Source organism: Acomys minous (genome assembly GCF_964271855.1).
Source record: "Acomys minous genome assembly, chromosome: 7".
NCBI classification, from domain to species: Eukaryota; Metazoa; Chordata; class Mammalia; order Rodentia; family Muridae; genus Acomys; species Acomys minous.
This window is the reverse complement of record NC_140488.1, coordinates 1833075-1858774: the sequence shown is the minus strand read 5'-3', so window position 1 is coordinate 1858774 and position 25700 is coordinate 1833075. Positions and strand designations below refer to the sequence as shown.

The 25700-nt window shown below is 52.8% G+C and overlaps 2 protein-coding genes across 9 annotated transcripts in view; both read left to right on the top strand.

The window, feature by feature from the left end:
* The first annotated feature begins 4201 nt into the window (after positions 1-4201).
* On the top strand, positions 4202-16150 carry BGN (biglycan). The gene is made up of 8 exons (XM_084789096.1): positions 4202-4360; positions 11495-11746; positions 12113-12225; positions 12640-12853; positions 13384-13494; positions 13641-13734; positions 13873-14011; positions 14893-16150. The coding sequence occupies exons 2-8, from the start codon at positions 11506-11508 to the stop codon at positions 15088-15090; spliced, it is 1110 nt and encodes a 369-aa protein (XP_084645222.1). The 5' UTR covers positions 4202-4360; positions 11495-11505; the 3' UTR covers positions 15091-16150.
* Positions 16151-23366: 7216 nt separating this feature from the next.
* ATP2B3 (ATPase plasma membrane Ca2+ transporting 3) overlaps positions 23367-25700 on the top strand; it is a 65995-nt gene continuing 63661 nt past the window's right edge. For 5 of the 8 annotated variants that reach the window (XM_084789067.1, XM_084789065.1, XM_084789069.1 and 2 more), the window contains exon 1: positions 23368-23692. The gene's annotated coding sequence lies outside the window, so the exon portion shown is untranslated. Of the gene's footprint in view, positions 23693-24262; positions 24438-25700 lie in introns of all 8 variants that reach the window. The other 3 variants (XM_084789066.1, XM_084789072.1, XM_084789068.1) reach the window with 3 other exon arrangements.

The window sequence follows — 25700 nt, the reverse complement described above, 5'->3', positions numbered from 1 at the left end:
TTGTCCCATGTACTGCCCTCCTACCAGCTCTTGCCATGGAGGTTTCCCTGGGCAGGCCAGGGGAATAACTGCCTAACGACTGGATGAAGCGCTGGCTGCTCAGAACAGGAAGTCAGCAGTGTCTCCTTGCTAGGTGCCTGGGTAGTGCAGGTGCCCATGGCAGGTGCCCACAGCAATACAACATCTCCCAAAAGCAGTGACAGCTGCTCAAGGATGTGCTCCCCGCACATCTAAAGGGCTATCCTCCTCCATACATTCTTGGCTCTGGTCAGCAAACGAAAGGGCTTCTCAGGCTGTAAGGCCGTCCAGGGGAGGCTGCGTAGCTCCCCAAGATCGTGTAACCTTCTCTAGGCCTCTAGGGAATCATACAAGCTAGAGTTGTTTGGGGCCTGTCCCTGTCTCAGGTAGCCTGGAGTCACACACAGGAGGTACTGATGATGATGCGCTTGGTTTCCCAACCCCCAAGCACAAGGCTGCCCTGCTTCCTGGGGAGCTAAGAGAGTTCTGTAGTTGCCTCCTCCTTAGGAGTCCTAGAGGCTTCAGGAAATGCCTAGTCTTCCTTCCTGTCTTGCCCCCACCCCCACTGCCTTCCCCCTGCCTTCCCTGCCTCCTTCCAGGAATGAGAGGGCAGAGGGTAAGAGCCTGCTGCTGCTGCTGCTGCTGCTGCTATTGCTGCTGCTGCTGCTCTGTGCTGCTGCTGCTGCTGCTGCTGCGGCTGCTGCTGCTGCGGCTGCTGCTGCTGCTGCTGCTCTGCTCTCAGCCTTGCTACAGCTGGGGTCCAGATTGTTTCCACGCCTCCTCAGAGAGAGAGCTGAGGCATGAGGAAGGGGAACTAGAAAAGAGAGAGGGCCAGGCTCAAAGACTGAGGTGCTGCCTGCATGGTCTGGGAGTTGCCCCCAAATTAGAGGGCCAGGCTGAGTGACTCAATGGGCCCTGGGCTGGGCATGCAGTTATAGCTTATTGCAGACTGTAAACCACAGACACAAGGACCTTCCAGGCACACTCTCAAGCTCCATCCAGGAAGGAAGACAGTTGAGCTTACTGCTCAGCCTCCCCACCTACCCCTAGGGCACATTTTTCATAGCTGCTTTCTACACCCTTTGCAAGGCACAGGCTCTCTTCTACCTGCCCTAGTCTGCTCACTGTTCATGGCTTCTCCAGAAAGTCTTCCTGGGCCTCTCTCTGATTCTAGGTGTAGTAGACCTGTTGAGGCCAGAAACAAGAATCCATACCTGCCTCGGAGCTATGCCCTCGGAGTCCCCCCTAGTGCAATGGTTCTCAACCTGTGGCTTGTAACTCCTTTGAGAGTTGAATGACCCTTTCATTAAACTAAGACCACCTTAGCCTAAGACCACTGAAAAACACAGATTTGTAACAGTAGCAAAATTACAGTTATGAAGTAGCAATGAAAATAATTTCATGGTTGGGGGGATCCACAGAACAAGAGGAAGTGTATTAAAGGGTCCCAGCATTAGGAAGGTTGAGAACCACTGATCTACTGTGTCATGGCAACTCCATCTTGTGACCACTTCTCAAGGAGGTCTGGGGCCCTTGGACCTGAATAACAACCACTAGAACAGTGTAGGCCCAGGCCAGCTGATACCATAGTTCACATGGACTTTGCAAAAAGGTGCATGGGACAGTGGGTATATATTCTGTGAGGTTTCATCCTTAAAAAAAAAAAAACCCTAGCTGGGCATGGTGACACGTGCCTCTAATTTCAGCACTCAGGAGGTAGAGGCAGAAGGATCAGGAGTTCAAGGTCATTCTGGACCGCAAATTTGAGTTCAGCATTGAGCTACAAGAAACCCTAACTCAAAAATCAAAACAAAAAAGAAAGATTTGTTGAAATATACTTGCTTGGTGTAGAAATGGACCACTCTTGTAATCTCAGCACTCAGGAGGCAGATTCAGAAGGATTACCACAAGTCCAAGGTTACTTTGTGAGACTTTGTCTCAAAAGCAGAGAAGAAGAAGAAGAGGAGGAGGAGGAGGAGGAGGACGAGGACGAGGAGGACGAGGAGGAGGTAAAAGATATATAATACACAAAGCAGTTTTTCATTCAGAGCACTTTTGTTGTTTCAAACTGAAGACTCAGAACTGGTGAGATGGCTCAGTGGGCCTGATGCCCTGAGTATGATCTCTAGGACCCACATGGTGGAGGGAGATGATTGTCCGCTGACCTCTACTCATATGTACATGACATGCACACCTACCCACCCTCACACACAAAATAAACAAAATAAATGTAATGATGTTTTCATTCCAGAGGACCCGTGTACTCAGCTGTCCCTCCTCTAGTCCCCCATTCCTACCCATCTGTTTTTTCTCCGTCTCTATTGGAGAGCTTGTTCTGGACATCTCACAGGAACAGGCCAGACATAACGTAGCCATTGGCTACACTCACAAAGCTGAATGCTCCATATGTGCCTTGGACTTGCTTTAACATTTGCTCCCTCTCTAAGCCTGGTTTCTACTGACATGTTTAGCCTGGATGAATAGGTACTGGAGTCCAAATCCACTGGAGAGTAGTAGGCCAGAGTTATCACAAAGAGGCTGTGAACAGACAACTGGAGGCTCCATGAGGCTCTGTAGCTTCCAGGAGTGTTGCTCGGCCAATGGCCGGGTATGTTTGAGTATAGATAGAACAAAAGCAAGCGCCAGGGGCTGAGAGTAGCTCAATGGGAGACCATTTGCTTGGCGTATACAAAACCCTGCTCCCATCACAGGTACTGAAGAGAGAAAAAAAAATGTGTGCCGAATGGGACATGGTAAAGTACTCTGTAATGCCAGCGCTCAGGAGGCAGAGACAGGAGCTCTGGAGTTCAAGACCAGCTTCACTTACATAGAGTTGAAGGCCAGCTGGGGCTACCTGAGATCCTGTCTCTAAACAAATACATAAAAATACACGAATGAGTGAATGAATGAGTGGGGAAGGAAAGAACAAAAGAAAGAAAGAAGATAGAACTAACAGCCTCAGGCTGGAAGGCCTGTGTGCTCCCCACTTTCCTGGAACCCCCTAACCATATCCTGCTTCTCCCATTTTTATCCTCTCTGTAGCCAGAGGATACGTTTCTTGAAGGCAAGCTCAATCCTGAGCTGATTCTGGCTCCAGAAAAAAAATCCTTACTGGAGACTCATCCCCATCTGGGAACTCGTGGACCCCCTCAAGCCGTCACCTTGCCCTCTATCCAGGGGGCCTCTCCCTCCCTCTTCATCTGCTCCTTTGACTTTTCCCCTCACCTGAAGTTTCCTTGTATGGCCTTCCCTATTCTTGGTCCCTGGTTCCTTCTTCAGATTTCAGCCTCTCCTACCACCTCAGGGCTCACCTTACATTTTGGAAACTGCACTGGCAAAAGAGAGGTAGGACATCACTGGATAGGTAGACGCTACACTTGGGACTACGACTCATTTTGGCCCTCAAGAAGCAGCTGGGGTTTAGCAAGCTAGCCCAGTTAGGCCCAGAGAGTAACCAGAGGAAATGCCCCCAAGAGAGACCATGGTTATGGCATTCTGGCAAGAAGATAAGGAACTTGGTTCCTCCTCTCCAGATGAGCTTTGCCAACTTCTCAAAGGCTTCAGGGATGGGAGCCAAGAAGGTCTCTAGACTCTGGGAGCAAATGCCTCTTTTTAAAGGAGGAAGGGACAGCGAGTAAGGCTTACAGAGAGGAGCCCAGATCAAGTCCTTCAAGAAACCTACAATTCGTTAGGTCCCCCCCCCCAACCTCCCAACCCCGGTTCAGACCAGGCAGAAGTTCTGGGTGGTATGAGAACAAAATCCCAGGGCCACTCACTGTCCTAGCCATCGGGTCACCTTCTCTCATCTTCCTCTCTTTCTTCTGCCTGGCAGCTGCCAGCAAGCACCTCAGTGTCCCCATTTGGATGGTGAAAAGTTTGACTCTGGGAGGCTGTCTGCCCAGAGACACCAAGGGTCTGTCCCTAAGTAAGTGAATGTGTGTCCTTTCAAACTGTGCTTGAGTCAGGGGCCAGGGTTGGGGGGAGGGGGAGGGGTGCCACATAGCCCAGCCGTCTACAAGAAAATTGCTTCCTTTGAAGCTGCCAGGGGGGCAGGAAGCCTGTCCCCTCCCTCCCAGCTGCCTTTCCTCCCTCCTTCTCTCCCTCTCTGCTCCACCAGCCCCCTCCCTCCTTCTCTCCCTCTCCGCCCCTCCCTGCTTGTCCCCTCCCTGTCGGCCCGCCCGCCCAGCCTTTAGCTTCCCTCCCACCGCCTCTGTCTCCCTCTCTTCACGAACTGCCCAGGAGTGAACAGCTGCTCCCGGTTGGCGACGGACAGACACACCAAGAGCTGACATCCTAGCCCACCAACTAACCAGCCGACATCTGGCTGCTTCCCTGCCCCCAGGTAGGGCCTGCTCAAGCCTGGAATTGACTCCACTCTCTTCCCACAAAGACCTCAATCTGTCCTTGCTGTCTTCACTCCTGACTATGCTGTCCCCTCACCAACCCAAAGATGCTGGCGATCCTGCTGTCCCCACACCAGCCCTGCTGCATCTACTGCCTCAACCTGTAGTCTTGCCCCAGTGTCTGTCCCTCCACTGCCTCTTATTGCTCTCTTCATGCCCCAGGGTGCCCAGCAAAGGCTCCTGGTTTGTGTCCTTTCATCAATAGCCTTTGGTCTTTATCCCATTTCTGCCTCCTCTCTTGATCCTCTTCCCTTGGCCTTTCTTCCTACCCTTCCTTTCCCTGTCCCCTTTAATTGTGCTCAGTCGCTAAGCTCGCCCATGCTTTGCCTCTCAGTTTCGGGGGTGGGGGACAGGGAGTTCCCTCTGGGCTACTGTCCAGAGCATCACCGAAGCAGGGCTGGGTGGCTGGCATGTTAGCTCTACCCACAGCCCTATCCCTCATGGCAAGGCCCAGGCACATCCTCCATTCCTGCTAACCTTGCTCCCCCAGCTCAGCTTTTCTTGGGGGCTTGGCACCTGGCCAGGTCAGGGAGGCTAGGGCCAATGCAAAACTCAGCCCTGGCCCACTCTCCCCTTGGAGTAGTCTGCAAGACTTGTGCTCCCAGGCCCTCCTCGGGCACCTTGCCCTGGTATTCCGAGCTCACCACAGACTCATGCTCTGCTTCCACTCTCTCCTGGGCAAGGTGTGGGTCCGAGGAGCCCCAGTTATGGGGATCCTAGGTTGCCTCAGTCCTATTTCCGAAAGTCTCTTGAACTGAGATGCACAGTGGGCAGAGGGTGGGATGGGGGTAGAAAATGGGGCAATTCTGCCATGTTCAAAGGGACAAACTTGGCTTGTGGCCCTGAGGGTCCTGTCAAGGGATTCAGGAGAAGAAGCAAGAGAGACAGAGTCAACTGGGCATTCACCAAGTCCAGTGAAGGTCGGGGGACTGGAGTACTTTGTCACTACCCTAGGGGTGGGACCAGGCTCCCATCTCCCCAGATTAAGAGGCCCAGGACCCTACGAGGTGGAGCTGTAGGTGAGGCAGACGGAGGAAATCTTCATTGGGCAAGGACATAGCACCTGGGAGGCTCCAATACCATCTCCAGGGGCTTCTGCCTGTGTTCCTTTCTGCTTTGTAATGACTGGGATTGAGACAAGCTGACAATGGACCTTAGGTGACAAAAGTCCCAAAGACTGACATCTGGGCTTGCAACCAGTTGCCTGTGCTCCCCACACCCTAGGAGAGCTTGTGGGTGGGCAGGGGTGCTTTGTGTAGAACATGACTGTGTATTGCTGCTAAAGGCCAAAGGAAGTGAGCCTTTGAGGGCAGGCAATGTGGCTGTACTGACAGGAGGATGTGGGTCTGCCTCTAAACCACTAGGGCAAGGCAGCAGGAGGAGACTCTGAGCAAGGCAGTAGAGAGAGCACCATAGGCAGCTGGCCACCTGGGTGTGGCAGCTGAGCCTTTCTGGCCCACCCCTGCACCGGGTCTCTCCACCCCCAAAGGACTTGGGTCTACTGTTGCTTCTCTTCCCTGCCCAGAACAGGGGCCAAGGTCCCCCTCCATGAAAAGCGAATCTGGACCAGCTGAGTGTGCCAACCACTGACCACCATGTCAAGTAACCTGGTAGTACTGACCCAAATCTTTCCCCAGCCCCGCGCCCCCAAAGTCCTAGGCTGTTGGAGGATTGGCAACATGGTGGAATAGAAGGGAAGAAAGAGCTCTCTTCAACAACGTTCTGTAGCCCTCCAGTTGCAGGGTCAAGTTCTCCGAAGAGAGATTTGGAAAGAGGCTATACTTGACAGTTTGCACTGGGACCCTCGACAGAGGACTTGATTCCTTGTCACCCTGTTTTGGGATGGAAGGGGGACTAGACTCCATCCCAGTCTCCCTTTTGCCTGAGCTCACTCACCATGGTCTCTCACTTTTTCTCCCTGTAGAAACAGAGTACCATAAGTCTGTTCCAGAAGTCACTTGTACTTGGTCCCACAAGATTCTCAGCATGTCTCCTCAATGAGGCCACAATACCAAGGGCCTCTGATACTCCACCTACTGGAGCCCCTCAGCTTCCTTGCTCCCCTTTGCCAGTACCCCCGGATTCCCTCTATACCCACCGATTCCCTCCTGCTCTCTCTCCTTTGCCCCTGCTCTCAAATGCCCCACCCATTTTCTAGTCTGGTCCCTACATCTCAACAGTCCCAGCAGCAGACCTTCTCCAGCGTAGGGAGGTAAATTGGTTGTAGGGAGACACCCTAGCACAGGATGTCACCTACACCAAGGCAGTGTGGATGGATGTTCCTAGACACCTAGCCATGAATGGGCCAAAGACTGCAGAGGAAGTACAGCCAGCTCCAAAGACAAGCAACCAAAGGACCCGTGTTCTGGTTTTGCCTGCTGGGTTCTGGGACAGCTGGCATCTTTCCTTGGCCTTTCCTCATGTCCAAGGGACTCTTACTCCTTTGTGCTCAGACACACTGGGTTGGGGAAGGTCAGCATCACAAAGTGACACCTTGGCTACCCACAGAGTCCTTTTTCTGCAAATCTAATGGGGTGGGGCATGGGGAAAGGAGGATGTGGCTCACACTTGCCCACATTCAGACTTCAGAGCATCCTCCGGAAAACAACAGATGCGGGTATTCTCAGAGCAAAGCTAGTGTTTGCTGGGCCAGCTCCTCTAGGGCTTAAGAGCAGAGCTTTGTTTCCTGTCCTCTTCCAGGTCAGTAGGCCTCCTATCCCACTTTTACAGCCCACAGCCAAATGCTCCTCAGCTCTGTCTGGGACTCTGGGCATGTCTCGTCACTAGAATCACTTTCTTCCCTGATTGTTCTGAGTCTGGGCAGCCCTGGCTGTGGCCTTTCCATGGCTTTTAGTGGATGCCTGGCTGCAAGCATCCAGGAGCCCAGTCAGCCTGGGAAGACTGAAGAGGAAGAGGTTCTGGGTCTTTCCAGCTTAATGCTTAAGACTGAATCACACTCCAGCCAGAGCTCCTGGCAAGCACTACCGAGCCTGGTACTTGACAGAGAGTTCAGGAACCCCAAGACATGGGAAGAAAGGGGGCTCTCTGCAGTCTGGAACCTGCTGCCTTGCTACTCTCTTTCTCCAGGAGTGGTGGCTCCTTTCCAGAAGTTTCTCAGTAGGGCAGGGAATGAGGACTAGAAAGCTCACCCCTGTCGTACTCAGCATCTCTATGTAGCCCAGGCATCTCTGATACCTACGTTCAGGTAAATCCTACCCCTAACACTGTTGGAAAGATGCATCTGACTGCCCAGCCACTGTGTCAGTGTGAGGGCCACAGGTAGTAAGACGTGGCCCTGGCCAACTAGGCACAGATTCTGCTCACCTCGTGGCATACAGAGAAGCACACATCCCATCCCTCTGGTTGACACTCAAGTGCTTGGCTGGAGCTGCTGAGACTACATGCAGCGTCTGCCCCTTGGCAGCTGCTAGTCCCACATCTGCAGGCAAGCTCTCAGAGGCTGCCAGACCTCAAGCCTTGTCCCTGCCGCCCTGGGCCTGGCCTGAATGCCTGGCACAGCCCTTCCATGTTCTCAGAGACTTCCAGCAAGTCTTGCTTGGCTGTTGCCCAGAGAAGTCCTGCATGGAGAACTACACTGGCTTTCAGAGGGGCAGACAAGGAGCGCCCTATTGGGGTGGTGGCACAGGCTCCAGGAAACCTAGTCCTTTTCCTTGTTCGCCCTGTGTTGCCAAACTCAGCTTACCATGATGACCACGTCTTTCCTTCGCTCTGAGGAGTTCTTTGATGGAGCCTAAGGACATAGCCAAGGAGTCCACTGAAGATCAACTGAGACCTGGAAGCCTGGGTGGCAGGGAGAAGTGGGATGGGAGGAGCTTTCCAGAAGTCTTACAGACTGAACTGTATGCCTGTGCTCTCAGTGCATAGGGATGAGAGATCTGTTTGAGGGAGTTGAAAAGGGGAGGCATGTGAGACTCTCTGTAGCTGTCACCATCACCCCCACGTGGTGATTCTCCCTGGCTCTGCATTCCCCACCTACAGGATCAGAATTTCCCAGAAGCTATCCTCATCCATGACCCAGCAGCAACACTGAAAGCTCAGACACTAGTGTGTCCGAAGCTGGACTCTGTTCAGGCTGAGTAAACAGGGCCCTTGGAAGAAATCAGTTCTTCTTTGTAGGCCTCACTTGCCCTCTGCACTCCCTTAACTTGATGAACTCCCCTTCTGTGGGCTTTGTGCTTGGCATGCCCCCTTCCCTGCAGAATATGGGTACTGAGTCTAGTGCCAGTTTTCTGAGTGAAAATGAGAGCTGTACTGGGAAAACTGCCTGGCCCCTACCCATTAAGCCTTGAGCCCTGAAAAAAGCGGCCAAAAGCCATCTTTCCTCTGCATGGCCTTTGAGCCTCCTACCCCAGGTTGAGCCTGGACTGGAACTGACAACAGGCTGAGATCTCCCAATATTGTTCTCCTAACTCCTTCTGGATCCCTCACAGCACGCCCCCTCATATATAGTCTTATAAGTCCACCTAGGGTCCTGTAGCTCCTTTCCCTGGGTGAAGGAGGTTTGTAATCGGAAGACGCTGCAGTGGCCACAGAGGAGCATCATGTCCTGAGTGTCTGAGTGCCACACAAGGCTTAGGGGGTGAGATTCCTGCCTAGGACAGGGACACCCTGTGCAAATCTCTGGGCCTCTCTGTAGTTCCAACAGATCTGTCCAACTGCATCCCAATCCACGCCATCTTCCCTGGTGGAATATGGGTCACCTAGCTCAGCTGAGCAGAAAGTCTAGCCCTGACTTGTCTTCCTGCAGGGTAGCAGCTTTGGCAGAGGGGCCAGGCAGGTGGATGGTCAGTGCAGAAGGGTGGGGGCAGTGTCTCACTCCCTCTCTGCCACTCCATCTTGCTCTCTGGCCTTCCTTCAGTCTCTTTTGTCTGATCTGAGCTGCTCTTGCTCCTCTCTCAGGCTGCAGGCTGAGGAATAACTGGTCTTTCTGTCTATTCTGGGGGTATCCCCTATGTCTTGCTGAACCAGGCTTAGGTGGACATCTTGAGGGACTCTGGACACTCTTCCAGCTGAGGACCTCCTTTGACCTCAGGAGTCATCATCATAACCACATCTGCATATAAAAAAGAAACTGAGCAAAGCCTTTGGCTGTGTCCCCTACTTTGCTGTGTAACCTTTGGGGCTCAGGAAGGCTGCTCTATTCTCTTCAGGAAGCAGCCCTAACCTCTGTGCAGACCCTTTTGTCCACTTGTATAAGATGGAAGCCAGGAAAAGTCATGAGAAACACGGGGATTGGGTCTGCATATATGGGTGCTCCCTCCCCTAACAAACCTAGGACTTTTCAAGCAACAACAGAGGGTGAGATTTCTTCTGGGACTGACAGCCATTAGATAGGCAGTGTTTATGCCTAAGTCTAACCAAACCAGGATGTTCCAGTCTCCCCCTACCGCAACATACACAGATACACACACAGACACACACAGACACACACACACACAGACACACACACACACACACACACACAGACACACACACACACACACACACACACAGACAGACACACACACACCTTTGCCAGTGATAAGGATTTCAAAGCAGCAAGAAGTCTGCCCAGCCCCCTTTGTCAACTGGGCTCCTTCCACTTTTGCCTCCAGCAATTGAGCTCAGAGGGTCTTATTTAGCTCAGATGGAGCCCCAAATATCCCAACTTCCACACCAAAATGTGACCCATATGAGTCCTCCTTGAACTGGGCCTGCCTGCTTCAAATTTCAGGAGGCTATGTTTTCTGTCCACCCGTACAGCAGAGCAACCCCAGACTTGCAAGCCTGGGAGGCTAGCAAGACCACCGTGGATTCCCAAAATACCCTGAGCCTTTGCCATGGATTGGGCAAGAAGGAGGAGGGAGAAAGGCAGGGCTCCGGCCTCATCTTGAAGTCTAGGCTCTGCTTGGGTGGTTGAGTGCAGGAGAAAGAAGCAGGAGATGAGGGTGCTAGGGGGCAGGCTCAGGCAGTGCAGAGTCTCCACCCCCACCCTGCTGCCTCAGCCTGGGGGGCCTCCAGACAAGCCCGACCCTGCTCTGGCAGCAGCCTACTCTTCTTGGGATCCTCTCCAGTATGCCAGGGCCGTGGGGACAAACAAAGAGCAGAGGTCCATGTGGAAAGGCCAGGTTCTGCAGGCTGAGTCCTGGGGAACGAGAGGAAGGAAAATGAGAAGTGCTGGTGCTCTGAACCCCAGGACTTGGCCTTGCTGTTGCTACAGTATTAGAGAATCTCCTAGCTTCCCCACTTCCCCACTTCCCTGTCCCCTCCCCTCCCTGCCTTCTCCTCCCTGACTTCTCCTCTCCTCCCACTTCATGCCTTGGCCTCTGGACCTTCTTAGAGCAACGTGGGCACTGTGAAGGGGCTCAGGCAGTGAAGGGGATGACTCATTCAGCATGCAGTTAAACTAATAGCATCTGAATCTTCCAAGCTCACTCTCAAGAGGGATTGGCCAGGTGGCCAGTGGGGCCAATAGCTGGGCTTCATCTCAGTCTCCAGTTGGCCTCACTGACCCCCAACCATCAGGCGGTGAAGTGGGCACTGACTGACTCATTACGGGATGGGAAGGGGGGCAGCCTTGAGCTGATTGGGATATTTCGTTGCCCAATGAAAGCAAGTCCTTCCAGGAAGAGGAGGGGAGTGGAAAGAAGTGCCCTCTGGCCAGCCAGCACTCCTACCCTGACTGCTGCCTCTTACCCATGCCTCCTCCCTCTGCTGCCTCCTAGCCGTGCCTGGAGAGGGATGGGGAAATACGGTGCCCCCTCCCCCTGCCCTCCCTTCCTCTCTCCCTCCCTCCCTCCCTCCCTCCCTCCCTCCCTCTCTCTCTCTCTCTCTCTCTCTCTCTCTCTCTCTCTCTCTCTCTCTCTCTCCCTCTCTCTCTCTCCCTCTCTCTCTCTCTCTCTCTCTCTCTCTCTCTCTCTCTCTCTCTCTCTCGCACAGGCGCGCGCACACACACACACACACACACACACACACACACACACACACAGAGCCACTGCTGCTGCTGGGAGAAAAGGGTCCAGATGGTGATGCTGGTGCTGACCTACAGCTCCTTTCTCCCTTTTTGCTCCCAGGAACATTGGCCATGCGTCCCCTGTGGCTCCTCACCTTGCTGCTAGCCCTGAGCCAGGCCTTACCCTTTGAGCAGAAGGGCTTCTGGGACTTCACCTTGGACGATGGGCTGCTCATGATGAATGATGAGGAGGCTTCAGGCTCAGACACCACCTCAGGTGTCCCTGACATGGACTCTGTCACACCTACCTTCAGTGCCATGTGTCCTTTCGGCTGCCACTGCCACCTGCGGGTTGTGCAGTGCTCTGACTTGGGTGAGTCGCTAGGCAATTAGGGTGAGAGTGCACAGAGAGGCACAGGCTCTGCCTGGGAGCCCCAACTAAAAGGGACACATGTGCTACCCTGTGAGGTCAGTATGGAATGGCAGGGGTGGGAATGTGTGAGCTACCACAGGCCGAGTGGTAGAATCTGAGTAGATATGCAGGGGTCAGTGTCTGGCACATGAAAAGCGAATAGGATGTGCGATCTCTGAAGCTGGCACCTGTTATCTCAGAGTCCCTGCATTTGTACCAGTGTCTCTCTGTGTGTCCATATGCATGTGTGTGCCCATCCCTTTACACCAGCTGTGACAAACAGACTGGATGAGCCAGGCTTATGCTGGTGATGGTGCTGGCCCCCAGGTCTGAAGACTGTGCCCAAGGAAATCTCACCTGACACTACACTGCTAGACCTGCAGAACAATGACATCTCTGAGCTCCGCAAAGATGACTTCAAAGGCCTCCAGCACCTCTATGTAAGCCTCCTCCAGCCTCCTGCCCTTTCTGAGGAAGAATATGGAGGGGTGCTCACAAATGGGGCTGGGCAGAGGGGCTGGGCACAAATGGAATCCTGAGATAAGCCAGGAGTGGCTGGAGTGGGGATAACTAAGACCATGTGCGTGGGTGCAAGTCAAAATCCCTCAGGTCAGTTAGTCCCCTTTTCTGAGGGAAGGCTTTGCATTTTATTGGCTCCGGTGAACAACAAAGAAAGCATATATTCCATTATAGCTGTTAGAGAAACTTGCCCTGCACTCTGCTCACCAACACAGACTGACCTCCATGAGACCAAACAGGTTCAGATGGCTCTCAAGTGCCCTCACTAGCAAGTTCAGGAGAGGGGAGGTGGGGTGAGGTAGCGATGCTCACCTTGAATGCCTGTCCTGCCTCAGGCCCTGGTCCTGGTAAACAATAAGATCTCCAAGATCCATGAGAAGGCCTTTAGCCCTCTGCGGAAGCTACAGAAACTCTACATCTCCAAGAACCACCTGGTGGAGATTCCTCCCAACCTGCCCAGCTCCCTGGTAGAGCTACGCATCCATGACAACCGTATCCGAAAAGTGCCCAAGGGCGTGTTCCGTGGGCTCCGCAACATGAACTGCATTGGTGAGAGTAGTTTGTACCTTGACATCAGGCATAAAGAAGACAGGTAGAGGACATTTATTCCAGCCAGGATATCTGGGTCCTGGCTTGTCCTGTGCAGTCATGGAGAGGCCCTGTATGCCGCAGAATGTTCCAGATGCTTGTTTTAGGACATGATGAAGGAGACTGGGGTGGCTATAAAGGCTCAGTTCAACAAAGAGTCTCAAACATAGTCTAAAAGAAGACCAGTATGTTTCTGAATAAAGCAAACACCAACTTGAGTAACTATCGTGGTAAAGGGAAGGGTTAAGACACAGAAAGACCGGGCCGGTAGAGACCACCATAGCAGCAGGACTTGGGTGGCTTTCTTTCTGGGTCTCCACACTTTCCTCTTGCTTCCCAGCTCCCAGAGGCCAAGAACAGCTGGAGTTAGTTGGCTGGGCAAATTCATAAGCTGCTTTCTAAGGAGGTGGGAAGAGCCAGAAAAGAACAGGCTCTGCTGGTAGGTGGGGTATCAGTGCCTGGCTCCCAGGCTGACAAGACTTCTCTCCTAGAGATGGGTGGGAACCCCCTGGAGAACAGTGGCTTTGAACCAGGAGCCTTTGATGGCCTGAAGCTCAACTACTTGCGCATCTCAGAGGCCAAGCTCACCGGCATCCCCAAAGGTAGGAAAGTGTTAGTACCAGAGCTCCAGGAGCACAGATGAGGGTTTCCCACATGTGTTTGAGCAGGACCCTCCTGGAGCAGAGAGTGGGCCTTCCACCTGCCCCAGAGCCTGCACTTACCTCCCAGCATGCTCTCTTCTGGGTAGATCTCCCTGAGACCCTGAATGAACTTCACCTGGACCACAACAAAATCCAAGCGATTGAGTTGGAAGACCTACTTCGATACTCCAAGCTGTACAGGTGGGGCTGGGGCAGCCCTTGGGGGCTGCAGGGATCCATTACCAAATGGGGTCAGGCTATAGGGTGGCACCCAAGTCCTCTGTCCCTGAGTTGTCGTCTCCTCCAGCCTCTGACAGCCTCTAATCCATTTCTCTTCAGGCTAGGTTTAGGCCACAACCAGATCCGGATGATTGAGAATGGGAGCCTGAGTTTTCTGCCTACCCTGAGAGAACTTCACCTGGACAACAACAAGCTGTCCCGGGTGCCTGCTGGTCTCCCAGATCTCAAGCTGCTTCAGGTAAGACCTGGCTCTCCAAGTGTAGGTGGAGTCATGGCACCAGCCTCTTAGCTGCCTGCATCCCCCTGACCTCTTTTTGACAGTGGCCCAGGGTGGAGAACAAAACAGGACCTAGATTGCCTTCTGGGTCTCCTGCCCTCATGCAACCCACTTCCTGTTCACCGGAAGGCAGTGCTAACTCCCATCTGTGGGGTATCTGGGGAAGGGGAGTCACCCTCCCTGACTTAGCTTCCAACCGCATGGGCAAAGTAGGTCTTTCCCACACTTAGTTTGGACCTCAATTTTTAAAATTTATTTTTAATTTTATTATTATTTTTTTAATCTCAGCTCCATTTGTAATGAAAGAAAGCACATTCATCCTCCCCGCGCCCCACCAGGGCAGCACAGCCCACGTCAGGCTAAGAGCACCCTCTAGTGGCCAGTAACCTTCCTACCACCGGAGAGCTCCTAACCTAAGGCACCATATTTCCTACACAGATACTGTGTCAGTATCAATGTTTCCTACACCCTCATTTTGGCCAAAACAGTCCCGCCCCACCCTTCCCAACTTACCGTTTGTTGATATACTTCACCTGAGCTCTTCATCCTGGCCTGGGTCTATCCAAATACCAGTGCCTTAATCCTAGTCAACACCCACTAACATACTCAGGTATGTCCACCTCTCAACTGTGGGAAAAGTCACCAAGTGGCCTTCAAGGGTAACCAAAAAGACACTAAGAAGTGACTGATGGGATCCAACATGGAGGCAGATCTGATCCTTCTTACGTCTACCCTCCATGTTGCCCACAACTTCTATCACCCAGGCTGGGAGACATTGGGATTGGTGGTCTGAGGCACTGAGCCCTGACAAAAAGCCCCAGACACGTTTGCTCTGCCCCTAGGTGGTCTATCTGCACTCCAACAACATCACCAAGGTGGGAATCAACGACTTCTGCCCCATGGGCTTCGGAGTCAAGAGGGCCTACTATAATGGCATCAGCCTTTTCAACAACCCTGTGCCCTACTGGGAAGTGCAGCCAGCCACCTTCCGCTGCGTCACTGACCGCCTGGCCATCCAGTTTGGAAATTATAAGAAGTAGAGGCAGTGGTAGCCACCATGGTGGCCTTGATGAGAGTCTCTGAGGAGCATAGTCGCATGTTCCACAGGGGAAGGGGAAGCAAAGAAGCAAAGCCCCACATACAACACCTTTCTTCCCCAACGTTAACTTCCCACCGCACCACAGCTTATCCCTGGCTCTCAAGCATGCACATATGCACATGGCCTGGCCCCCTTACCCATTCCCCTCAGCTTTTGAGATTTAACAGTCACCTACCATGTCCACTCAGAGACTCCCTATAAATCTTTCTTCTTATTCATCCTGAAATTCAGATATCTGTGGCAGAAGGGCCCAGCAAAGGTGGGCACAGCACACTGCCACAGCTACTGTTGCCTCCAGGCATGTGTTCTTCCTCTTCCTCACCCATGTCTGACTTCTAGCTCTCTTGGGCCTTACCAGCTGCCCTTAGCATGATTCTCCCTTCTGAGGCTATAGATCTGCCTCCTGCCATTCTCTGGACCCAGTTCACGTCTTTCTGTCTTTGTCTATCTCTGTCTCTGTATCTCTGCTTATGTCTCTGTCACTCAATTTCTGTCTCCCTCACATGCACACATGCACTCACACTCACACACACACACACACACACACACACACACACACACACACACACACACACTGACCATCTGCCCCAGGCTGCTTTCTGCTTCACATCACAGGTCTCTGGTCAGTCTTCACACAAAGAAATCTGGGGCAACTATCTCCCTGCTTGCCCTGCCTGTCACTTGATCCCCAGCCCTGAAGGAAGTTGGAAGGTTGAGGCCCAGAATTCTGTCCGTATTGTCCAGGAAAGGGGCCATACTTTGCTATGAAGATGGGGAGCAGGAAGTTCCCTAGCCCCTGGAGAGGCTCATCAGGCCACCAGAGCCCCCAGAACCAGTTTGCATTGGCCCCTGCCTTCTCCCCAAGATGGCTAGGTCCCCCTCCCTCACCTCTGGGTCCCTTCTGTGGTAGGAATTGGTTGGGAATCAGTTGTACCCAGCAGGGGGGAGTGCTGCTTATGAGGTCCGTTGTCCTTCAATTAAAGAAACACTGTGCAATATGACTCCGTGTGCCACTTCTCTGGGACATCACTGAGCATCAGGGGGGAGCAGAGGCGAAGCAAGGGCCTCCTCAGCCCACCTCAAAGCCTTTGCCTTTCCGTGCCCTCCTTCCATGCTTTGTGCTTCCTCTTTGTTGTTGTCCTTGCCCTCAGAAACAGGGCCTCCTCATCCTCAGGTCCAGAGCTGTGAAAGCGCATCTCAAGTGACCGCATTTAAGGCCCAGGCCCTATCTGTTTTCCCCTCCCTGTTGCATCCTTCCATTGCCTCAACTGTTCTTAAGATGAACTCAAAATTCAGGCCACATCTGAGGTGGTTTACCGGCCTAGTCTCACTCCCTTCAGGATGGGAGCTTCACAGAAAGAGCCCTGCCTACCTGTCTATATGAAATTAGGAGAAAAGCATAATGCTAGAACCCTGTTGCAGTCTGGGCTGGGACCAGTACCTATGCTAACACTAGGAAAGGGCAGAGGGAAAAACCCTTGGCATCAGGCAGAATATTGGTGCAGGCTGCAGCTGGATCCTGGAGGAGGCTCTAGTTTGAGTCTAGGGAAACATGCCGACTGGGGACACAAGCTGACCTGGAAAGAAACAGACCTCCACAGGGCTAAAATGCGCCTGAGCTAAGCCAAAGGCCTCCTGATCAAGTCATGAGAACCGGGGCTTCCCTATGCAGTGACAGCTAGCCAGCAAAAATCGAGCAGCCAAGGCCAGTGTGAGTGACAGGCAAGCCAGAAGGATGCACCCAGAGGCATTGCTTGTGGCTTCTCATATACAGCCATACCCTCCTGGCCTGGCAACCAGGACACCCAGTGTCCCCAGGTTTCTCCTTTTTGGGGATGGGAGGTGCCACTCAGTGTAGTGGCCCAGCGATAGAATGTCATCCAGCAGCATCATAGCACTATTCTGGGGCATGTGCTCCACAGCCTGGCAATCTCTGCTGAGCTGGGCAGACACAGGACAAGGGCACTGGCCAAGGGCCAGGAGGCAGGGCCTCAGTCTGGTCCCCATGCTGGGTGGGAAGGAGGGGCAGGCAGCAACAAGTCCTGGTAGGAACAGAAAGATGAAGCCCTCGGTGTGTTCTGTAGTGGGCGTTCTGAGGGCAGGATTCACATCAACTGCATGTTCCTTCCCTTCCTGTCTCCCCAGTCACTTTTTTTTTTCATTTGGCTCTGTCTCCTTTCAGGAAAGTTTACAAGGCTATCTTCTGCAGGTCTCAGATCAGGTACCCAGTAGGGCAGTGCCATCACCACCAGCTTAGGGGACAAGTGTTATATAGGTGTTAAGTTCAGAGAGAGGATTCCCCAGACAGCTCCACACTATCCAGACCAAAGGCTGTAAGGCCCCAGGCCAGAGCCCATGAGACTGGTAGGTCATGGTTAAAGGTAGACGCCATCTTCACAGCAGTTGGTCTTGGCTACAAGGGTAAATTCCTCTGCCTTGGGACTGGAAAGATGACTCAGCAATTAGGAGTAGCTGCTGCTCCTACACAGGACCCAGGTTTGGTTTCCAGCACCCACACTGGGAAGCTCACAAGCAGGGGATCCAAATCTCCTTTCTAGGCACCAAATGCCCTCTTGTGTGGATACCAGGCTTGCACGTGAGCACATACATATATAATAAAAATAAATAAATCTTCATCTATATTTAAATTGTTCAAACTCACTCTACTATTGAGTGCATTTCAAATTATTAGACAATATCGAACTGAAAAAAAAATCACCAGGTGAAACCAACCGTGGAGGTGCACTCACTAATCCTAGCACTTGGGAGGCAGAAGCAAGAGAATCACTTCATGAATGACCTTGGCTACAGGAGACTTGGTCTCAAAAAAAAAAAAAACAACTAAAAAACCAAAAGTCAGTTACATTAAAATAGTTTCTGGAGCCCAGCAGTCCCCTACCTTCATTTTTATTGGGTTGCAAAGTAGATTTATATCCTGGACAGCAGCTTTGGTCATAAGAAGGCCCATGGATGACAAGTTCCATGCCACCATTTGCTTGAGTAAGATTTCCTGAACTTTGGGGCAGACTGAAGGAAGAAGGAAAGGAAGCGTACACTGCAGGGTCATGGCAGCAAAGCAGCCTGATGTGCTGAGTGTGGAACAATGGGGTGAGAGGAGAAGAGCAAAGGCAGTGGGCATGTTCATATGGAGCTCAAAGCAGAGACCCCCTGGGCAGCCATCAGACTGCTGAACAGCCACATGTGCACACATGAACACACTGAAACAAAAAATACATAGATGCACACACAAGCACACAAGCTTGCATGTGAGCACGCATGAATATGCAAACATATGAGTACATATGTACAGAGAGAAACACACATACACACAAACACAAATTAACATAGACAAATAAATACACAAGCACATATGAACATACAAGTCTGTGTATGAAGACATCTACACTTAATGTTCATAGAAACTTAGGCAAGCACATAGTAATGATACACAATGTATTCACACACTTACACATGAACATACATAAAACAGACATATACATACACAGGTATGCCCATTCATGCTCTGTGCACAGAGAAACACACAGATAGATAAATGAGCATGTAGACATACATACATAGATGCATAGTAATTTGTGTTATTGGAAACAGCTGTTCTATAAACAGGGTAGCTGCCAAGGAGTGGCATTTTAGAGGCATGGGGCTGGGAAAAGGGATTTTTTTTTCTGAGCACTTACTACAGGTCAGGTGCCTTCTGCATTCAGTAGGTCTCAGCTGGAGCCTAAGCCAAATCCACTGCTTAGGTTTAAACAAGTCAGATCTTGTAGAAGGGGCAATTGGCCAGGCATCCTGGACCAGAGCCTAGATGGAAACAGGGGCCCTAGGGAGAAAATCCCTCCCTGAGGGTCTGAGGTGAAGGGCCTGGGAGTGGGGGTAGCAGGGCTGCTCTGAAAGTATGGGCTGCATGCTCTTCTAGGCACTCGGGGGTATCTCAGGAAAACAGAGCCCATAGGAAGAAATAGATTCTGTTCTGGACATACAAGGTTGAGCCCTGTTTCCCTTGGCTTCTGAGGACACACATACCCTGAGAACCCAAAGAATCCAAGGTAGCCAGGCTCCCACTGCACAAAGGGTGACTAAGGAAGAGGATATGCAACACACACACACACACACACACACACACACACACACACACACACCATAGCTGACCAAAGTTTTCCAGAAGTGTGAAATCTACTGAGGCCAAGCAGGCAGGGAAGTTGCAGGTATGCAGTGGATGATCCTTTAATCCTTTGAAAAGTGACTCTTCTTGGTTGGTGAGTAAGTTGAGGTTTATATAATTATCCTGGGACCTCTGTGACAAATGATCGGGATGACAAAATACAGTATAATTTATTCTTTTGGGGTTCAGGGGTTATGTTGGCAGGGAGGTACTCCTTGATGAGGTCTAGGAGAACACATCTTGCTTTGTTGAGCTCCTGGTGACTCCTGGTGCTCCTTGTCTAGTGGCTACTTTACTGAGCCTCTGTTGTCCATGGCCTCTGGCTCTGTGTGCATGAGAAATTCTTCTCTGCCTTTGTCTTATAAGGACACTCATTGGATGCCATCCTTCATTTAGTCAAATCTGCAAAAACCCTATTTTCAAATAAAGCCCATTCCAGATGTGAGAATCAGCCAGGATGACTGCAGGTGGACATTGACCCTGGGGCCTTGGTATCAGACTGAAAATAGCAGAGATGAGGGGGGGAATAAATCAGGACCCACCAGAGAGAGGGACAAGGCATCTGGGCCTGACCAAGAAACTGCCAACCCAGAAGAGGCTGTGACAGCCACACCAAGTGGCAGAAGGGAAATTGAACCAAGGGATGCAAGGTGGGCAGCCACAGGGTCCATCGAGAGGGGGTACATGGTGGTAGTGACAGAATAAACTGACTCAGGAAAATGAGAGGGGCTGGGAATAAGGAGGCCAGGCTAGAAGTTGGCCAGCTGGCTGCTTCCTACAAGTTTCTTCAGCTAAGGTAACATTTTTTGAGGTTACCCAAGAGTAGCCATGAACAACATGGGAGAGGACCAAGATTAGACCCTGGAGTGGCAGGTCCAAACGCAGTGTGCATAAGGTTAGACCCTAGAGTGGCAGGTCCAAATGCAGTGTGCATAAGGTTAGACCGAGAGGAAAAGAGAAAAGGGCACAGGAAAGGAGCAAAGAATTAGCCTAGTGGCTGTCCCCTCATGGGCATCTTTCTAGCAAAGACCACTAACAGCCTCTTCCTCCCTCTTCTCACTCACAGAAGGACAGTGACACTAAGGATCTCCCCACACTGCAAGGCCACAAACGGGACCAGATCTGATGAATTGGGGGGGGGCACAGCCCTCAGAACATGTCCCAATGCTTGGAGCTCCTCTACCCTCACTGAACACACTTCCTGACTTTCTCCACGTAGCATATCACGAACCCCCAAGTCTCCACTTGTTTATGGAGAATGTAGGGTGTCAAAGAAGAGCAATTGGAATGTGGTGCCTGCAGCCCAGAGTTGTTCTTCATGGAAGCCAGGGCTGGTTCCACTTTTATCTCCCCTATTCTAGGCAGTGGAAGTCATGACGTGTACCTAGTCCCTAAGGAACCAACCAATGACACTGTGCTGGTGGTCAGGAAGCTTTTACCTGGAGGACAGCCAGTGCCCAGGGAAAGCCACCTCTGTTGGAACCGAAAGAAAGGAGGCACGGTAGTGTGTGGGCAAACACATGTGAACAGGAGTGTGAGGGAAAGTGAGTGAGCACGAGTACAGAAAGTAACTAAGTGCTCATGTGTGAATACCTGTGTATGTGTTAGAGAGAGTTGTGTATGTGTGACTATGTGTGTGAGTGCCTCTGTGTGTGGGGGGGGACTGACAGAGAGAGAGAGAGAGAGAGAGAGAGAGAGAGAGAGAGAGAGAGAGAGAAAGAGGGAGAGAGAGCATGTGTGGGAGACTGTATCCAGGCCAGCTTATGTAAGTGTGAGAAAATATGTGTAAGTGACCTTCTGTGAGTGTAAGTGAGCATGTGACTGTGTGATATACAGTGTGTGAATGCAGGTATGGGTGAACATATGCATGGTACTTAATGAGTGTGTGGAATGTGAGTGAGCACATGTGTGAGTTGGGTATATGTTAAGTGAATGTGGGATGGGGTTGAGCTTACAAATATGCATATTGGGGATTGTGGTGTGGGTGAGCACTTGAGTGTACATGTCAGTTGAGTGTGGATTGGGGATGAACATGTGAGTGTACATGTTAATGAATATGGGTGGAGTATGCAGTTGACTGAGTGTGGAATGTGAATATACATGTTGGTAACTGTGGGTGAGTATGAATTTGTATGTTGAATAAGTGTGGGCAGGTGTGATTCAATGGGTGTATATGTTGGGTAAGTGTGGGTGGAGGCAAGTACATAAGTGTACATGTTGGGTGAGGCGTGCATGCAGGGTGTGGGTGACCATGTGATTGTCCATGTTGGTGAATGTCTATGTTAGGTGAGTGTGGGTTGGGGTAGGCACATGAGTGCGTTTTGGTGAGTGTGGGCGTCTGTGAATATGTAAGTGTAATGTTGGGGGAGTGTGTGGGTAAGCACATGAATAAGTTTGTTGAGTGAGCATGTGACTATGCATGTTGGGTATGAGGTGGGTGTAAATATGAGTGCTCATATTGGGTGAGTGGGAAGTGGCTGTGTAAGCGTGCATGCTGCTGAGTGTGGAATGGGTGTGAATGTGTCATGTTCATGTTGTGGGAGTGTGGGTGGTTATATGAGTGTGTATGTGAGTGTGCAAGTAGTCTACCTGTGCTGAGAAGTGCCAGTGTCAGCCTTGGCTTTCTAGGACACCAGATCTCACTAGCTTTTCCACAGAACTCGCTGCTTCCTGGTGGGAGAAGCTGGCTTTAGGGATGTGATCTTTGGCCCAGGGTAAGATCACAGCAGTGCAGTCCTATAGGTGGCAGCTCCTCAAAAATAAAAAATTTAAAAAAGCCTTCTCTGAGCCCCAGGACCACATTATGCCATCCCCGGTTAGTGGTTTCCCTACATCTCTTATCCCAACTATCTGAGCGGCCACCCCCTTTCAGTACACACCTTGTACCCCCATCGCCCAACCCAGCTTGCTGCCTAGGCTCCCTTCGCCCCTGTGTACTCAGGTGTCCCCGCCTCCTCCCTCTCTCCAGCAGGTGAAGTGACCCCAAGGTTTGGCCCATAGCCTTCTCCGAGGTTCTGCCCTGTCCTCAGCCTGCTCTCCTCCTCCCTCTGTTCACAGACCAAAGCAAAGGAGGTTCTGGGGTCAGAGCTTCTGTTGTCCTCCAGCTGGAAAGCTCAGTGCCGTAAAGACTAGCACACATGCAGCTCCCCTCTGGAGGGGCTGCCCATTGGAGTGCATATGTGTTGATGGGTCCGTGTGAGGCTCTGCTCTAGGGTATCTCCTGTCTCTGTCTCTGCGTGTCCACTCATGTGCAGCATTGCCCACTTTGCCCTGAAAAAAAAAAAGGTGTTCATTTGATAACCTCTTAGGGGGAGTCACAGAGTGAAAATCTGTTATAAGCTGCAACTTCTCTCTGGGGAAATGTATTTGGATGCCTGCACTCCCAATGCTTACCAGGCAGTTTCAAATAGCCACCAACCCCAGCAACCCACCCAAAACCCAGAGACCCCGTGCTACAAATCAGCTCCGATACCCAAGGATAGAGAGGGTCTTGAGAAGTTTGGCAACCTGCTGCCCCAGTCAGATGCGGGGGCTTTCTCTCTGCACCAGCAGCTTCTTTCCAACCACGCCCACCGCTACACTGCCAGTGTCCTTGGAGGGCCATGCCAGGCTAGGAAGTGCTGGCATTCTCTCACATCCTGGGGACAGAAGGGCGCACACCGGGCGCAAGGCTCAGGAGCACCTTGTCCCCAGAGCCTATTCGCCAGTGCACTGCCCCTCCATCCACTGCTCCTCCTCCTCTACCTCCTCCTCCTCCTCCTCCTCCTCCTCCTCCTCCTCCTCCTCCTCCTCCTCCTCCTCCTCCTCCTCCTCCTCCTCCACCACCACCACCACCACCACCACCACCACCACCACTACCACCAGCACCACCACCATCACCACTACCACCATCACCACCGCCACAACTGCCGCCGCCGTCCGCTGTCACCAGCACCAGCTCCAGCAGCACCACCACCACCACCACCACCATCGCCGCCGCCGCCGCCGCCGCCGCTGCCACCACCACCATCACCACCACCACCACCACCACCACTACCACCACCACCCCACCACCACCACCACCACCACCACCACCACCACCGGCTCCCTCCCTCCCCCACCCCTTCCTTCCTCCCTCCCTCCGCCTCAGAGCTGCGGCTGGAGTTGAGCGCGCAGCGTCGCCAGCCGCCGCGGTGCGGAGCGTGGGGAGCATTCAGCCACAGCCCTCGCCTGCCGCGGAGGGTCCTGCTCCGCGCTGCTGGCCAGGCTGCTCAGTGCCAGGGCCTTTCTGTCCTTGGAGCGGATCGCTGTCCGCCGGGAGCCCTCCCGCAGCAACAGCGACAACCAGAGCTGAGGCCGCGGTGGCGGCTGTGCCCATGCCGGGGTAAGTGGTGCCCTGGGCGCACAAGCGGGCGCAGAAGGGGTGGGCGCGCGAGCAGGCGGGGGCGGAAGGGCAGCCCAGCAGGTGGCGCGGTGGCAGGTGGGGGGGTACGCAGGATCCCGCCCAAGGCACCTGCTCCCTATGGGCCTGGCCTGCGTGTCCTTGCGGCACCACGGGCGCGCGTCACCCAGGGCCTTAGAGCTGGCAGGCAGCGCCCTGCACCCGCACCCATACCCTCACCCGCACCCTGCACCCCGCATCTCGCGCGCACGCGCATCTGTGTCTAGGGAACAAGGCCGCTGGGGGCTATGGGCTGCGGGCTGCGGGCTGGGGCTCTAGGCAGGCATAGCCAGAGACGCCAGGCCTGAGCCAAGAGTCTGGCCTCTGCGCACACACCTTCCCAGGGCTTCGAGGTACCCCCTCCTCCCCGCCCCCTCACACTGTATTATCCTCCCCCTCACAAGTCCCCTGCACGCCCACATAGCTGCCCAGCCGACCCTGCCGCTGGCATGGACAGTGCCACGGGCAAGTGGCAGAGCCACACTTGAATAAATCCTTCATCTCTGCCAACAGTTGCCTTCCCCTCTTCACCTGTGTGACCTTGGCCAGAGGGTTTCTGTGATGGGGGACCTCAATGTTCTTGGGGTTGAAGGCTTCAGCTCTGCTATTCTGGGATGTGGAGCCACTAGCAGCATCTCTGGAGCCCAGGAAGACCCACTCCTCTATGACCTGGTCTCCTTAGCATCCTGTGAGCCACTATGGGGCTTGGTGACTCAGCCAACAGAGTAGGGGCAGAAGGCAGGGTGTGGGGGGTGTGGTGTGGTCAGGGTCTTGGTGTCTTATCTGGGCAGGACAGATGGACAGGAACTCCTACACTGGGAGCTTTGGCCAAGGGCTCAGGGAGGGCAGGGGAGTATGCAAGTACGCTTCTGTCGCTTTCCAGCTGCAAGGTAGTCAGGGCCAGGATCGCCCCCCCCCCCCAATGTTTGCCACTCCAAAGGCAGATGCTGAATGAAGCTACTACTTCTTTCACAGATGGGGCCTTGGGTTTCCGGCCTAAAGTGAGTCCTGGCATGCTACAAGATCAAGTCCCCACCCCATTCTCCCCTAGCGCTCAAAAAGGAGTTTGGCTCCAGCCTAGCAGATGCCACCTGCACACACACCCTCGCCCATAGCTCCAGGCTCAGGTTTTTGGCATTGCCCCTCCCTGGTATGTGACCATTTAAAGCAAGGAGTTGATTCTTAATCTACATAGACTTCCCTGGTGCCTGGCACAGGCCTGACCGAGTGTGACATATTCATGACCTTGATTCTGCTGAATCTGCAGACTCACTAATGAGATGCAAAGCCTTGATCTCTGTCCCCATTTTCCAGACGGGATCATTAAGGCCCCAGAAGGGGAGGAGACTCAGCAGTACACCGAGGGCCTGGGTGGAGATCCCTTTGTTTTCTGTTTGTTTTGTTTGAGCAGACAGCTAGGGATGCTCCTATAGATCTATGGGGGTGTTGTATGAATAATACCGTATCATCTCCCTTACTGAGCATCTTTTACATCCACACATGATTCTAAGCAGGTTCCTGGACCCCCTGGTGGAGCCTTCCATCAACCATTACTCATGAACTGATGTGTTTCCTCCCACCACCACCACCACCACCACCCTTCATAGTCAAGGAAACTAAGGCTCCCTGGCTTGGAGAGGGAAGCTTGGAGAAGTGGTCCGAGACACTGCCAAATTCTACTAGGACCCAGATTAGGCCTAGCAGAACAGCCAAGGGTGAATCTGACCCCTGAAGTCTGCACCAGAGCAGACATCTGGTCCGTCGGAAGGATCTGGGCACTTGTGGTCCCGGGGCATCGATTGCCTGCCACTAGCCTCAAGGCAGGAGAGGGCCAAGGGCACAGGCAGTCTGATCTTCTCCAATCCCAGCCCTGCCAGGTGGTTTAAGTGGAGGGCAGCCATGCTCTGGCACAGAGGGGAAGCAGGCAGATGGGAGCAGGGTGGGCGTGGGA